This window comes from Lacerta agilis, chromosome 1 (genome assembly GCF_009819535.1).
Source record: "Lacerta agilis isolate rLacAgi1 chromosome 1, rLacAgi1.pri, whole genome shotgun sequence".
Lineage (NCBI taxonomy): Eukaryota > Metazoa > Chordata > Lepidosauria > Squamata > Lacertidae > Lacerta > Lacerta agilis.
In genome coordinates this window covers 80207110-80223706 of record NC_046312.1, presented here as the reverse complement: position 1 = coordinate 80223706, position 16597 = coordinate 80207110, and the positions used below count along the sequence as shown (strand labels likewise).

General features: G+C 45.9%; 1 protein-coding gene across 4 annotated transcripts; it reads left to right on the top strand.

Annotated features, from left to right (window-relative positions):
* Nucleotides 1–584: 584 nt before the first annotated feature.
* SERPING1 (serpin family G member 1) lies at nucleotides 585–15058 on the top strand. Of its 4 annotated transcripts, none has more exons than XM_033158181.1 (9): nucleotides 585–669; nucleotides 1038–1110; nucleotides 4422–4538; nucleotides 6335–6800; nucleotides 7418–7555; nucleotides 9676–9879; nucleotides 11227–11369; nucleotides 13192–13411; nucleotides 14630–15058. In XM_033158181.1, the coding sequence occupies exons 2-9, from the start codon at nucleotides 1051–1053 to the stop codon at nucleotides 14878–14880; spliced, it is 1599 nt and encodes a 532-aa protein (XP_033014072.1). In that variant the 5' UTR covers nucleotides 585–669; nucleotides 1038–1050; the 3' UTR covers nucleotides 14881–15058. The 4 variants fall into 4 exon arrangements, with proteins under 4 accessions (XP_033014072.1, XP_033014080.1, XP_033014078.1 ...); XM_033158187.1 differs by lacking the exon at nucleotides 585–669 and adding an exon at nucleotides 720–953; XM_033158189.1 differs by lacking the exon at nucleotides 4422–4538.
* The last annotated feature ends 1539 nt before the right edge of the window (nucleotides 15059–16597 follow it).

Genomic DNA, 16597 nt, shown 5'->3' with positions numbered 1-16597 from the left:
CCTTAGAGACCAACTGAGTTTGTTCTTGGTATGAGCTTTCGTGTGCATGCACACTTCTTCAGATACACTGAAACAGAAGTCACCAGATCCTTAAATATAGTGAGGGAGTGGGGAGGGGTATTACTCAGAAGGGTGGTGGGAATGGGTGATCAGCTGATAGGTGTGGAAAACCTGTTGACAACATGGCAGACCAACACGGCTACCCACCTGTCATTAGATTTATGATTATCTTTCCATTTTCTGGCATATAGCATCCTAACCATGATTAAATATACAGACACTGGGTCTGATGAATAGGTTTTGTTTTTCCAATAATTGAACAGAAACAAGAGGAGATCTAAAAAGACTCCTGTCCTAAAACATTTCTCTAGTAATATTGGCAGGTGGCAGCCATGACCGATTATTCCTTCGTCTTAGTTCACTCCTACCACAAATGAATAAAATCCTCTTTATCCCCAGGCTGGCCTGCTCCCATTCCTGCCTCATGATTTACAGGAATTCTCGTCTTTTGGAGAATTAATCCTTAATTTTTAACTAACTTCTGCCTGCAGCCAACCAATGACATATAAATAACCCCCCTTTTTCCCTCCCCCACGATCCACTCAGAAAGTAGATAAGGCATGTCACAACAGTTGGGCCATATCGCTTGACGAATTCCCCACAGAGAAGGTAATTTCTTGAACTCTTTATTTTCCACTTGAGAAGTCCTTCTGTCCTCGGCCCTCCCCTCCTTTGACAGTTTTCTTATTTCACCACATCTTCTAATGATTTCCTCTCAAGCCAGGGGAACTAGGGAACTGGAATTCCCCCGAAGTCAGTGAATCTAATGTTTTCTTTAGGCATGTGATCCGAGATTGCGAAAGATGGGAGAGCTGAGCCTACAAGCAGCCAGAGAAGGGGGGCAAGGAGAGGAAGCAGCTGACTGTAGCCGATATTCTTCAGAAATTTCTCCAGTGAGGAACTGTGTTGGTCCCATGCAGGGAGCAAGTGCATTCATCTTCTTTGCGGGATTAAATACAAGTGTCTTTCTTTGGCAGGATTTCTGCCACCATGAAGATCTGGCTGATCCTCCTAGGCCTGGCCGCAACTCTGATACCAAGCTTCTCACAGGTGAGTAGCAGAGGTGTGAGCAACCCAGAAAGGGATTGGACTAGATGACATCTTAGGTTACCTTCCAATCAGGCCCACCCCTGCTCCCTAATATTAGGCAGAGTGGTTTGGAGTGCCATGAAAAGCAGGAGATGGGTTATTTATTTAACAACTTATTAGTGCATTTTTGCTGCCAGGAGAGGGAGGGCTCCTTGTGGGATGTTCTGCCTCAGGTGCCGAAGCAACTTGCCCAGTCTTGGGTAGTTATTTATGCACCTTGACTTGGGGAGGAGGCAACATTCGTTGTTCTCTTTCAAGCAGCCAAGTATCTTCAACTGGCCTTGTTTCCAGCTCTGCGGTTCTGTTATTACATACACCTCCCCAGCTTCAGAAAGACAACAGCAAGCCATTCCTCTCCCTGCAGCCTGCTAGACAAGGAGGAAGAGGCAATGGTTGTGTTATTTATTTTATTATTATTTACAGAATTTATATACCACCCTATACCCAGAGGTCTGAAGGCAGTTCACAGAACAAAATCAGAATGTAAAACCACAAAATATATAATCAAAATAAAAACAACAGCCCAATAACCCCCCCCCAAAAAAAACACCCCACATTTTAAAAGGGCATAGAATGCCCACTTTGGGCTCTGACCCCGCCCACTGTCAGCTTCCGTCCCGCCCACCACTGACACGTAGAAACCCCAGACAGTTTATTCCCTGAGGAAATGTGGCCCTTGACAAAATATTGTCCACCCCTGTCCTAAATAATCCACAGCATGCTTATTTGAAAGTTCACTCCCCTCAAATTGCAGAGGACTTGCTTTAGGGAAAATATGTTCAGGAAGAGGAGGGTAATGGGAAGTACTGTTAGTTCTCCTTTAGAAATCTAACATGCAGGACAAAGCTGCACCTTTGAAATGCACTCTTGCCTCCCCCCACCTGCCTGGCCTGCACTACTTTGTTTTGGTTATAGTCCTTCTACTGGTTGCAGAGGGCTTCTGACCTGGACACATATCAGTCCCAAGGAGCGCTGGAGTCATGCCGAGATGCCGACTGGGAGATTCCTGGTTCATACCTTGCCTAACCTTACCACTGTTACTTCCTGGTTTTCAAGTTGTGTTTGGAACAACGAACTCTCAAAACCTATAGCCTGTTGTGGGAATCTGTCGCTGCTACAGGTGTGTCCAGCAGGGCCCCAGGACAGTTTAGGATCCACATTCAGATTGCAGTGCTGAACCAGCTCCCAGCAGGCTCCTCCTTGTCCTGCTTATGTTTAACACATGGGATGCTGAAGCCAATGAGAGCAGCAAAGCTATGGGAGTCTTTCAGTGGCTTCTGGAGAAACGGTGGTGCTCCCTGTTCCCAGAGTTTATGGCGCCTTTATGCCTCATGAAAGAGCCCTCCAAACTCTATAAAAATCAATATGCACATGCTCAGGTTTGGGGTTATTTTTAAAGCCACATTATTTTGAGGCTCCATTGACAACCTCAGTACTGCAATGAGGAGGAACGTACAGGTATGTGAAGGAAATACAAGGCAGCCTGGCTGGTGGAACACTGAGTGGACAGCAACTGCCTTTCCAAGATCCTTCTCTCCCATCCAAGTTTCTCCTTTTAAGTAGGAGGCAAGGAGAACTGGGCTCTATTGCCTGGGCAGGAAAATAAGCCCAGGATTGAGGTTTTGCTTTCTTTTGAGGCAGTGGGGATTGGAGGGCATTGAGGGTTAATTGGAGAGGGACTCCTCTAGGGCACAATTGGGGTCAGAAATTAATTGTAAATTAATCAACTGTGAAGGGTCATCAGGGTGGGTAATTGATGGTAAGTAAATTCACTGAAGGGGCATTGATTTGAATGGGGAGTTAACTGACCTGCCTGAACCAGCTTGAGGTCCAGCTCCGAGGGCCTTCTGGTGGTTCCCTCACTGCAAGAAGTGAAGTTACAGGGAACCAGGCAGAGGGCCTTCTCTGTGGAATGCCCTCCCATCAGATGTCAAAGAGTGAAACAACTATACAACTTTCTGCAGATATTTGAAGGTAGCCCTGTATCAGGAAGTTTTAATGTCAGAATGTTTCACTGTGTTGGAAGCTGGCCAGAGTGGATGGGGCATCCCAGTCAGAGAGGCAGGGTATAAGCAATATCCAAGCTCGTGGCCATCACTGGCTCCTGGGTGTCACGAGCCCTGTGGACATGTCATGGAAAGGATGGTCAGATCCTGAGGAGAGAGTGGGAGGTTGATGGCTCAGAGGAGGATCCTAGCAGGTTGGGGGGAGGTGAAATTGGGCCTCCAAGTAATGTCTGAGCCAGAGGAGGAGGCCAGTGATCAAGGGAGACAGGAGCTGGATCCTGGGAAGAGTCCAAGCAGGTTGACAGAGAGGTATTACACCCCTGTGTTATCAGACACCTCTAGTCATGAACTCCCTAAAGTGTAGCCACCACCTCCTCCTCCTCCTGTCAGAAAACTCTGCCTTCTGGGAAGGTCCTTACAGAAAGTTGGATACTGAGCCAGCATTGACTCCACCTCCATCTCCCAGCACATGGAGACCCCAGTGCCAGCATGAACAAACCTCACAGGTCCAACTCACTTGGAGGAATGCCCATTTGCTTGCCCAGTCCTGAGATGTGTGGTGCTTTCTGCCCTAAGGGCTATGCTTACCCTGTTTTCAAAAAGAAGATGTGTGGGGTGTGTATCTTCTTGGATAATCTCAGCTCATTCTTAGCCATGTAATTCATCTGCTGTGGTGTTTTTTTTCACTTTGTCTTCCTATGTACCACTCAGTTTTATGCATTCTGAGTCCAAGTCTAAGTTCGTCGTCCAGCAGTGAGGTCCAGGAGCAAATTCCATAATGAAAAAGTACTTTCTTTTATCTGCCCTGAATCTGACAACGTTCAGCTTGGCTATATGTCTACGAGTTCTAGTGTTACCAGAGAGTGAAAGAAATCTTTCGCCTTAACATGCATAATATTATAAACTTCTATCATGCCACCTCTTACTTGCCTTTTCTCCAAACTAAAAAGTCCTGGAAGCTGCAATGTTTCTTCAGACTGGAGTCACTCCATCTGCTTGATCATTTTAGTTGCCCTTTTCTGAACCTTTCCCAAGTCAACAGTATTCTTTTCAAGGTGAGGAGACCAGAACTGCACACGGTATTCCAAATGCAGTCACACTACATTTTTCTATAATGGCATTGTGCTGTAAACATTTTTATTTTCATTTCATTTCCTAATGATCCCCAGCATAGAATTTCCCCCTTTTTCGCAGCTGCCGAACTTTTGGCAGACATCTTCATAAAGCAATCCACTGCAACCTCAAGCACATTGTCCTTCCTTTCAGGGTCCTGAGGTTACGGAAGAGCCAACCCGGGCCACTAGCAGCAGCAACAACAACAACAACAAGGAAACCGGAACATGGCACTTCCTCAGCAAGTGGTTTAACATTTGGTACCCTCAGGTGTGAATATTAATCCTAGGAAAATTTGGAAGTGGCCTTTTGCTGGGAATTACTTCTTTCACCTTTGCTTCCTGTTTAGTTTATACTTTAGTTGTTGTCTGAGAATGCTAATCAGGATTTCTTTTTCTTTTTGCTTTGCGTTAGAGATTTGTACCCTAATTATTGAATTTTAACACTCAGCTTTCTAGTCTCTCTCAGCTGTACTCTTACATATCTTTTCAGTAATTAATCTAAATGCTATCAGCATGATTAAGGTACCTCTGAGGTAGCTCTGATATACAACTCCACCACCACAATCTCCAACAAAAGACAAGAGTGCTCTGGCTGCTAGAGCTGATCCAGATTAAGATCAGATTAAGATTATTTATATTTGAATAAGAAGCACATTTAATAATTGCACCACCCAAAATAACATTGATTTATGGTCTAAGTATTGTTGTGAGTGGGGGTGTGTGTGTGTGTGTGAGTCAGTCTGTATGATGCCTTTAGTCCCTTCCAGCTCTTGGGGTCCTGTATCCATTAAGGGTAAGATCTGATAGAGGATTCTGTTCTAACCAGCCAACTGTAAGATAATGGCCTTAGCTTAAGTACACTCATTAGTATTACCAAAGAAGCTGCTCACTGCCTAGAGCAAATGGATGGGTCTTCCCCTTTCCCACCTGGCTGGTAGTTAGAAGAACAATGGAAGAGTAGTTGTGTGTGAGCTGAGCAAGAAGGTAGATAGACAGAGACATGTTTCAGATACATGTTTGCTTGGTGCTGGGCTCTGGGGCTCACCTGGAAACCTAATGAGGAAGCAAGATCAGTTAGGGAGTAAGTGCTGTGAGCCCCTCCCCCTGCCCCATCTTAGGCTCTGCTGGCCTTCATTCCAAGGAAACAAAAACCTGGGCAAGCACCCACCATGGAATGCCTAGAATTGCCCTCCACTCGGAGATTGAGATAGCTTGTAACAGTATAATAGTGATTTTGAACACGTTTTGTATAGCGTTGAACCAAGCTACACAGCTGTGGGCAGCATGTGGCAGCTCCATCAACCCTGGTGCCTGCCAGTAAAAGCAACTTTAGAGGGTGAAACTAGGGTGATGCCAGCAGGTTCCAAGAACCCTCTTTTTGGGGAGATTTTGGGGGTGATTTGTGAGCTTGTCTGGGCCCTGGGTGAGAGTGAGGGTGGATGGGTAGAGTCCTGGGTAAGAGTCAGGAAGCTGAGAGGTGTTGGGTGGGGAGCTGTGTCAAAAGAAGGGAAGAATAGATTTATTAGTAATTTGTATTAATATTGCATTGTGTATTTTTGTCACATTTGTTGTTGCTTTAGCTTCCTGTATACCTCTTAAATAGGGACGCGGGTGGTGCTGTGGTCTAAACCACTGAGCCTAGGGCTTGCCGATCAGAAGGTCAGCGGTTTGAATCCCCGCAACGGGGTGAGCTCCATTGTTCGGTCCCAGCTCCTACCCACCTAGCAGTTCAAAAGCACGCCAAAGTGCAAGTAGATAAATAGGTACCGCTCCAGCGGGAAGGTAAACGGCGTTTCCGTGCACTGCTCTGGTTCGCCAGAAGCAGCTTAGTCATGCTGGCCACACGACCCGGAAGCTGTCTGTGGACAAACGCCAGCTCCCTCGGCCTATAGAGCGAGATGAGCACCACAACCCCAGAGTCGTCCACTACTGGACCTAACAGTTAGGGGTACCTTTACCTTTATACCTCTTATCTAAGATATATCCTCTTATATATCAAGCAGTATTTGAAATGGCATTTTTAACCATCATCTATTATGGTATATTGCTAACACTATTTGACAGGGGATTCCAGTTGAAAATGAAGATAATGCTAAGCTGGAAGAAGAAGGTGAGAGAGAAGGGAGTCATGAGCAAAAGGAAGCTACTCGTTTGGAAGTTGCATCTAACAAAAGAGATGGGGAAGCAGAGGACAATGAATGTAAACAGTCAAGAATCTCTGAGGTTGGTGTCAAGGAATGTCTGGATGACACAGAGCTGCCTGCTGGGGCCACAAACACAGCACAGCCAACCACAACAATACCAGAGGCAACGGCAAGTACCCCTTGCACATCCAAACAGTGCCAACCACGCATTAATCCATGGGCCACGTGTGTTCGTGCCACTACAGAGGATGAAAAGAAGTTGTTTGAGGCTCTAACTGAATTTTCTGTGGAGTTCTATAAAGCAGCAATCCGACATGAGAAGCATGACTCTAACTTGATCTTTTCACCCTTCAGTGTCGCAGTGATGCTCTCCAACCTATTGCTGGGTAAGGCCATACATACATCATCACTTCAGGCTTAAGACCTCTGCATCTGATATGGTTTTTTTTCCCCTGCATGGAAATAATCTCTGTGTAGAAAAACGGGCACATATCAAGAGGTACAAAGTACAGCATAATTGCTCCTCTGGCAATGAGAAACTGCAGCACATGCCAGCCACATGATTTAATATCATTATTATTTCCCTAAATGGTGTTGCCAGAGCTTCAGCATGTCCTTTTCCTTCTCAGCTTCACCTGGTGGACCTCCAGCCCCTCATATATTATCATTAATTCAATTTATTTCCCCCGCTTTCCTTCTTACCTGCTCCGTCACTCAAACCAAAAGTGCCAGCGTGTGTTACAAAAAGCAACAATGGATGCCTCAGCTCAGCACAGCTTGGCAAATGCTTCCTCGGGTCAGTGACAGGTCTGAGCTAGAGGGGACATAACCAATGGCCAGCACCCCACTTTCCCTTGAGTCACTCTGCTCTCTTCCTGGTCCTGTTGGTGTTGTGGGGCGGGTTGTCACTCACTCCTTAATAGGTTCCTCACTAAATTAAGGGAAGCCATGGCCTATGCAAGGACAGATACCTGCTCCTCACAACCCTGTCTTTGCCATCCAGGCACCTGCAGTCAAACCAAGGACCGTCTTGAGAGGCTGCTCTTCTATCCTGAAGGATTCACATGTGTCCATAGAGCACTAGAGAGTCTCCAGAAATCAGAGGCATTTACCTCTGCCAATGCAATGTTTTTCCAACCAGGTGAGTAAACTACCAGGTTCAAGATTCCCATACGCCGTCTTTCCCCACACACCGTCTTCTCTCAGGTAAGGTCTTATTCACACTGACAGATGTGTGTTTCAAAACAGAAAACATCTGTGGAAATTGGTTTTATAGCTATGGAACATGGCTGAAATGTTCTCCATATTCTCCATTTATGGATTATAGCTGAATTAAAGGGTTAGGGTGGCGCTGCGGTCTAAACCACTGAGCCTCTTTGACTTGCTGATCAGAAAGTTGGTGGTTTGAATCCACTTGACAGTGGTGAGCTCCTGTTGCTCTGTCCCAGCTTCTGCCAACTTAGCACCAGTGCAAATAGAAGTAGCGCCAGAAGTAGTTTAGTCATGTTGGCCACAGGACCCGGAAAGCTGTCTGTGGACAAATGCCAGCTCCCTCGGCCTGAAAGTGAGATGAGCGCCGCACCCCATAGTCGCCTTTGACTGGGCTTAACTGTCCAGGGGTCCTTTACCCTTTTTATAGCTGAATTCCCCAAACTGTTTACATCAGATATTCAATCTCTTGTGGTTACCAGTCTCTGGGCTAAAGCATCCCCCTCCTGCAGTGCTAATAAACTTGATTTGAGTCTGTCCTGGTGCACATCTCAACTCTCCCATATGAAGTATGGCGGTAGAGCAGAAATAATAAACATTCATGAGACCAGGAGGTTGTAATAGATGGATCTGTGAGCAGGATCCTAGTTAATACCTGCTGCTACAGGAAATTATATGGCTAGCCAATTCCTATATAACACCCCCACTCACACGAACCTAAAAAATAAATAAATCATGTTTAAATTACAGGTAGGTAGCCATGTTGGTCTGCCGTAGTCGAAACAAAATAATAATAATAATAATAAATCCTTCCAGTAGCACACATCTGAAGAAGTGTGCATGCACACGAAAGCTCATACCAATAACAAACTTAGTTGGTCTCTAAGGTGCTACTGGAAGGAATGTTTAAATTGGTTATGGTTGTCAACTACCAATTTATGCCTTTTAAATATATGGCTGGCTGACCTGTGAAAACATGGTGGGAACATGTTTAGGAGGGGCATGTGTGGTCGGGCAGAGCTGCTCTCCTGGCACTGGCATCGCTACCAGGGCCATCTTACCCATAAGCGCTAGGGGTGCGGGGCACCCGGGTGCCGTTCTCTCAGGGGTGCCAGGCCGAGAGTCGGGGGCCCGAGAGTTGAGTCCAGGGAAGAGCCCGCCCACCAGTCAGAGTGCCGCAGCGGGCTCTTCTGCTGCAGGCCGGCTCTCCACCCCAACTCCCCACCCTCCTGCCCAGCGTCTGACGGCGGAATCGTCGTCAAAGTCTTAAGGTGCCTTCGCGGCACAGGACCAAAGCGAGCAGGTGCTCCGGGTCCCCGGACAGGCTTTCGTGAGCCACCCGCAGAGGTTTGCCACTTGGGTGCCCAGCGGTTGCCAGCCTTAACTTTCCTCCTTCCCTTTCTCTGCCTCCCAAATTTTAGTCGCCTTGCTGGAGACGGAGGGCAGCATGTGAGCAGGGAGGGCAATGCAGGCAACAAAGAAATCGGCTCGGCAGAGTCGCTGGCCATTTGATTTGATTTGTAACCCCCTCCTTGTCGCCAGCACCTGGCATCCGACCGAGCCTTGGCTGCAGCAGCTCCGTCCAGAAAGCAGGGGGAGTGCCGGGCGGATTTTTGCACCCTGGCGCCGCAAAATATGTTTAAGACAGCCCTGATCGCTACTTAGCAGGGTGAGGTAGGGTAGCAAGATTGGAGCAGCACATGTGCACCAGCATGACCATTGAAGGTTGTGACATTGCAGTTGCAACAGCGAGGCTGCTAGATTAGTGGTCCTGCAGGTGCAACCTTGCACCCTTGACCCCACCACTGCCCTGCGCCCAAAGCCCATCCAGATAAGCAGCAGCAGCAATGCCAGGAAGGCAGGTCTGCAACACCACCAGACCTGCCACTACTGAAAATGTCCATGTGTTCCACAGCCATGATAGCCAGCTCTGTAAATACCTGCCGTTTAGCATTGGTTAAGGAGTCCTCTCAAGATAACCCACAAGAGCAAGCAGTACCGTATGTCTCAAGGGAGTATTTTTCTGTCTTTGGTTTTTTTCTTGATACGCAGCTCTCCCCTTGGGAAATGATTTTCGCAACCTGACAAGGATGTTCTATAAAACCAAACTGGCTCACCTTACTAATAACAGCAACCAGGATGTGACGGACATCAACAGTTGGGTGAGCCAAAATACTAACAAGAAGATCAAGAAGATTGTGAATGAGCTGGATTCTGATGCCAAGATGATACTCCTCAATGCTGTCTACTTCCACTGTAAGTAGAAAGGTTCTAGGGTCTCCTGTCACCCAACATCTGATCCAGAGGGACTGCTCACCCAAAGCCAGTTTGGCTTCCTTACCCTTTGGCACTCAATTCCTGAAACACTGGTCCCCAGGCAGATTCCAGTTAGCCCCCTTTCCCCCACACCATTGCATTTCTCGAGGCCCCACCATTATTGAGCTTTTATATCACTTTAAATTTCAAGAGACCTCCCATCGGTTGACTTATCTCAACAAAAATCGAGATATATGATATAGAAATACGAAGCCCACAACCAATAGAAGTGTGACTGATGAGAAAGATGATGGGCTACGTACATATAGCCCCCATCTTCTAGGATTCTTAACTGCACAGGGAGCCTACACTGGTAGAGAGGTCTCCCCACAAGTGGAAGGCAATGAAGCCAGCAACAGGAATATGACTTATTAGCTCTTATCCCACACAATAGATGGCCTTCCACAAAAGATGTAGACATGCTGGGCTCTTGACACTCCTGCAACCAGAATCCTCACTTTATGCATACCCAAACAAAAATACTAGCTGGAAAGGGGAATGCTTATATATATCTACATACATACATATATATACACACACATACACTACTCTCTCTCTCTCTCTCTCTCTCTCTCTCTCTCTCTCTCTCTATATATATATATATATATATATATAGGGGGGGAGTAGTGTAGATCCTCCCTGCTCCATAACAATTAGTAACAATGGTGCTTGGCGAGCACAAATCCATTCTGGAAGTAGCCAGTATTTGGCTGGAAAAGGCAAGCTGTGACTCTAGTAGGGACAGAACTGTGCTTCATCAATGCCAGGTTGTGAAACGTATAAAGAGGAGTGAGTAGGAAAGTTCAGGGCCTTTCTTTAACATTACCCCTACAGATGCAGATTAATTAAATTTGAGGTATAGTGTCTTTTTCTTTCAGTCTTCAAAAATGCATAACTTACTCTGCAACCTGATGACAGGGTGGATTCTCATGATACTAGACATGTCGTCATCCAACAAAACTTCTTAGCAGGATTCTCGGGGAAGACAAAAGGATGTACTTCTTAATGCAGCACATAGTTAAGCTGTGGAACTCACTGCCCCAAGACATGGGGATGGAATATTTGTGTTTTTATAGTTTTAACTGTAAACCTCAGTCTGGGGAGAAAGCAGCATATAAATGGGGATGACGGTGGTGATGATAGCCACTAGGCATAATGCCTATATGTTGTGCTTGTGAAGCTTCCTGGAGGCCTATGGTTGTAATGTGTACTTTTTAGTTGGATTCAAGCAGAGCTCTTCTGGTGTTTATGCCTCAATAAGCTGATCCAAGCTCTTCATCTTTTCAGCCAAGTGGAAGGAAATGTTTGTAAAGAAAAACACAAATAAGGGAAAATTCTACCGCCCAGGCCCAGCTCCCATCGATGTTCAAATGATGATGAGTAAGAAATACCCAATGGCCTCCTTCATTGACCACAGCCTGCAGGCTAAGGTAATGCCTATGGGGATTGGGAGAGGCTTACTTTTTCAATTTCTAAGACCTGGTTCATACACTCTAGTAAGGATGGCTTGCAACAAAGAAAGCAATATATTTTTTTAAAAAAATTATTAATGCAATGAACATACCTATAGAAGCAAAAACTAGTCAGCTGGGCTTAATGTTTAGGAGTCCCATCCAAGAACCTTGGGAACTGTAGTTCTAAGGTGGTAAGAATTGCTTTCGTTCCTAGCAAAACTACAGTTTCCAGGTTTCTTAAAGTTAAACTGGTTTCACACTTGTTGAAACTTGCAGTGCAGGGATGCTCTTACACCCTCAGCTCCTAAGGCATTCCTGTTCTTTGGTGGTCCCACCAGCTTGACTATCTTGTGCCTGTCTTGGGTTTCTCCTTGAACAGTTGCTCCTGCTGTTGAACTGGGTCACATCTGTAAAGACTTAGGCTAGTTTGGTTTGTCAGTTGCTTCTCGCAGCTGGTGGAAATCCCATAGCAATTTGTAGAACAGAAAATAAAACACAAAAATACAGTTCAATCAAGTAACAATTAGAACAATACAGAACAAATATATTGCAGTCATCCAAAAAGTCACCAAAATCCAAAACATGCAACCCATATCCAACAGGAGAATGAACACCAAACAGGCTTAGTGTTCCTTACATAAATAACCATTTTATGATTTGTGTATGTGTGTTAACTTTACTCTGTTGAGCCAACACGGAACTCTTTCTTCTTTTCCAAATATAAAAGGGAAAGGGGGGAGGAGGAGGGAAAATGGAAAGCAGCAAATTAGAGCTATACCATATTGGTCTGAATATAAGCCACAGTTTCTCCCCAATTCTGGTTTGTATAAAACCTAAGTGTGGGATAGCCAGTCTAATATAAGCAACAAGTTTACGTCTAATTAATGCATGAAGGGTTTAATGCCATGGTGGAAGCAGTCCTACCAGTTTTCTTCTAGGTCATTTCCCCTTGCCTTGGGAGGAAATAGATAAGCAAGTCTATTGTCCCTGCCACATGTGAAGAGGTTTGAGCTGGTTGCTCAAACCAAGCCACTCTTGAGTTTCTATACCAATAATTTAGGAACTTTCACCACTTTGTAACTAAGCTAAGCTTTACTGCCTTTGCGACTTTTTTGAAGCTCATGAATCTGACCTTTGGAGAGTTTGTAAGTAAAGTTTTTTGTGTTTTTTTTTTTACCTTGCCAAATGTGTGGTCTTTTCCTCTGCTGGGGGGAAAAGGGGAACTTTGGGAAGAAACTTTTAAGAGCACATTTTGGAACTCATTTGGAGGGGCATATTTTAAAGGTCCAGCAGCCTATATTCCCATGCTTTATTTTGCTTCATATTTTGTGATTTTAAATATCAGCTGTGGTACTTGCCCCAAACCTAGATCTTGGTGTGTGTGTGTGTGTTTGTGTGTGTGTGTGTGTGTGTGATGGCTTACTCTCCAGGTGGTGCAATGGGTCAGTGCATCTGGCTTTTAACTTCAGTCATTTTTGTAAAAGGATCTCACACCCTTCTCAACAAGTGGTGCTGGTTGCCCAGTGAGTTGTTCATTGTGAGATGAGTTCAGAAGCTGCATCTGGTTTTGTGGTTTGTTTGTTTTTTAGATTGTAAAAAGCACTGGACCATACCAGATACTTACAGTACGTAGATATAGTTTCAAAGAGATCTCGATTTAACAGTGTGTGGGATCTATAATCGGGGGAATCTTGTGTTTCGACCAATACAGCATTGGAAAAAGTGGGGTGCTCCTGTAAAGCAGGGTGCACGAGAATATGGGAGAAAGGCAGGAGACTGATGGTGTTTAATTTGCTAGGTTGGCCGACTGCAGCTGTCTAACAACATGAGCCTGGTCATCATCATGCCCCGTTCCATAACTCAAAATCTCACCGAGGTGGAGGAGCGACTCAGCCCAGTTGTCTTCAAGTCAGTGATGACCAAGCTGGAGAGCACCCATTTCAAGCCTACCGTGGTGTACCTACCCAAATTCAAGGCGGACACTTCCCAGAACCTCATGGACATAATTGGGGATATGGGTAAGAAAAATAAAGCTGGAGAGAGGAGAAATGAGCTAAAGGCAAAGAAGCATTGCTCCTTTTCAGCATGAAGGATAGGTTGTGTCAGTGATAGAAAGGAACGCTAACCCCCACACTCCACCACCCTATCACCAGTATATTTAATTCACTCAAGCCCATGAAGAAGCTGATTTCACACCATTGTTCACAGAGCAGGACTGGCTGCATGCATGGCTTTAAGTGTCCTCAACTGCAGAGAGATAGTTCTTCTACTCCACTCCTTCTCCCCAAACTAGATTTCTTGGGGTAAGAAAAACAGATAGAAGCAGCACTGGGAAAACATGGGTGGTGGTTTACAGGACAAGAACCATGTCATATGAGCCCTCCATTAAATATGAGTTAACAGGGCATAGTTATTGCACAATAAATGCCTCAGCTGGAAGCCACCAACCCCAATGTATTCCAGTATTAACAGTATTGTCCTTCTGTCCTTTCTTCTCCCCAGAGGCCTGATTTGCTACCATATATTTGCTGTAAAAGAATTGCCCTGTCAACCTATCCAGTGTGGCTAAGCAAAGCACGATGCCTTTTAAAGATTCCTGTGTCTGCTTCTAGATTAGCCAACGTCTTTTCCTCTTGGGGTGTTCTGTGTTTGTGTGTGTGAAATAGTGCTGTGGTGCTAATAAAGAAAGAAGAGGGGGAAACAATAATTGAAGGAAACCAATTCTTTCTCTCTCTCTCTCTCTCTCACACACACACACACACACAGAGAGAGAGAGTGAGAGAGAGAGAGAGAGAGAGAGAGAGAGAGAGAGAGAGAGAGATTGAGAATCTGGCTAATTCAGGAGACATGCATCACTAATTTCCTACCTATGCTAAAACAAGAAGAAATAAATTGGGCTAAACCTGCAAAGGGGAAGCTTTTAATTAATGTTGCTGGGGACTTTTGCTGACTGGGAAATACTTTTAAGTAAACATTATAAGAGGATCTTTTCTTTGGGGAAGGGCACTACTGGTTAATGTAACACTATTGGATGCTGTGTGGAACCTCCATTTTAATTCTACCTCTAGCGAATTATGGGAAAGCATCGTGTTGGAACTACTACAATGTTCGCAGGCATGTACAGGGATCTCTTCCCCCGCAGCTCTGCTTTGAAGCCCGTTTCCAGCCAAAGGAAAAGAGGGTCCAGGTTTTATCCAATATTATCTTTATGCATTTAATCCAACTTTCTCTTTCAGATTTTGGCTTTTTCTACGATGCCGATCTGTGCGAGATCTCCACGGATGATGAATTGGCCGTGTCCAGTGTTCACCACAGGGCTGTGCTGGAAATCAACGAAGAAGGAGTGGAAGCGGCCGCTGCCACAGTCGTCTCCCTGGCACGCACAGCCAATATCTTTGAAGTGTCTCAGCCCTTCCTTGTTGCAGTGATGAGGGATAATGGGTTCCCAGTCTTCATGGGGCGCATCAACAACCCACAGGCAGCATAATGTTCTCCACCTTGCTCCTGTCAGCTTCTGCCAGACACCCACAGGATTGCCCCTGGCTCAACCTTCACTTTTTACACATGAAGCCTTGTGCAAGTGGCTGTAACATGTTCCTTTGGTATTTCCCCTCATTTTATTCTTTTGCATTATAATTTTATCCTCCCATTCCTATGCCTTTTTTAATATAAAAAAGCTGGTTTCCCTCTCCCTTGTCATTTTTCAGTGATTTTTTTTGTCCTTCCTTTGTATCACTGAGCAATCCACCTGCTCCCATTTATGCAACAGGCTGGAAAGGAGGTCTCCCCTGTCGAGAGTTCCACCTCCTCCTCCTCCTCTTCCCCATGTAACCACTGCAACAAACCATTCAGCCCCTTCCATTTTGCCTTCATATGGAATAAACCGAAACTATATTGGCTCACGGGACTGTGTTACTGCCATGTCTGAGGCAGAAGTGTGCCTGTGTTGTGTTGCTTTAGGCTGCAAGTGAAGGCTTGGCCAATTAAATGATTCTCCAGACCAAGGAAGGGAACCTACCACCACATTCCCTCAGCGGATTGTGTCATGGCCTGTATGCCCATAGTGGGCAGAGTTGGAGCAAAAAAGGACAACCCAGAGCCTAAAACGGGGGGGGGGAGCCCTTTATGCTTTTCCTTGCTTCAGGAGACAAGGATGTCAGGAGTCAGAGCACACTTACAGGATAGACCAGAGACTAAGGTCCAAGGTCCACAGTCTGAGGTCAAGATCACTGTACCTTCATGTGCCTGTGGTCCTTCAGGCTTGGAAGTGGCTCAGCTTCTGCCTCTGATCCTGGTCTGTCTATCAGATATGGTGGCAGCTGGGATGCTGTAAGGCTTGACTGGCCTGGTTTGGCCTTGCTGCTACCTAACTCCATCTCTTGCTCCATATAGTTCCCTTCAGCGAGTGCTAGGTCCTCCTCTGATGGAGTGCTAGGTCCTCCTGGAGTGGAGAGCATGACTAGTGAGCCACTTGCTCTAATAAGGGTTGTGAAAATACAGGGAGGCCTCTTTAGCCTATCTTTCCTAGGCCATCCCTTGTTAATGATGCTAATTTAGAAAGCTTCCCGCATCCCCCAATTCATCTCAGAATTAGATGAATTGTCGTTGGCATCCGTCTATCTCAAGAGAAAATGGAGTGTGCCTCCAACGGCGAAGTCAAACCACTGTGTTAGCAGCACCAAAGTGACCTCCGCAAAGAGTAAGCCTGGGCAGTGTATGGGGGGGGGGGCTTGGCTGCCCAGACAACAAGCCCCGCCCCCTTGGCCTTACTGATGTGATCCAAAGGAAAGGAAAGCAATACGTTTGGCTGCAGGAGTTGCTGGAAAGAACTGTATGAGGCACCTTCCAACCATCTCAGGGACTCTGTTCCTGGTTTATATAGGATTTACTCCTTAGCCTTTTCTTCTCCTGAAGATATCGCGCAAGAGAAGAGTTTTCCTTCTCTTAGACGGGCTGGCTACCTTCCTAGGTTGACCTGACCCTCACTTCAAAAAACCTGCCTTCTTGACTGTTGAACCTGCTGTTGGTCTCATCCACTCAATCTGCCTGGAGCCTGTCTTTGCATGCAGGGGAAGTCCCTGACTCACCAAGGGTTTGAGACCCATCAGCTGCCCTCACCTGGTTTAGCTGGCCAGTCAAAGCTGTTCCCAGGGTGTGGTCACTGTCGCATGCTGACAGCTTCTAGGAGCCACAGGTGAGAGCTG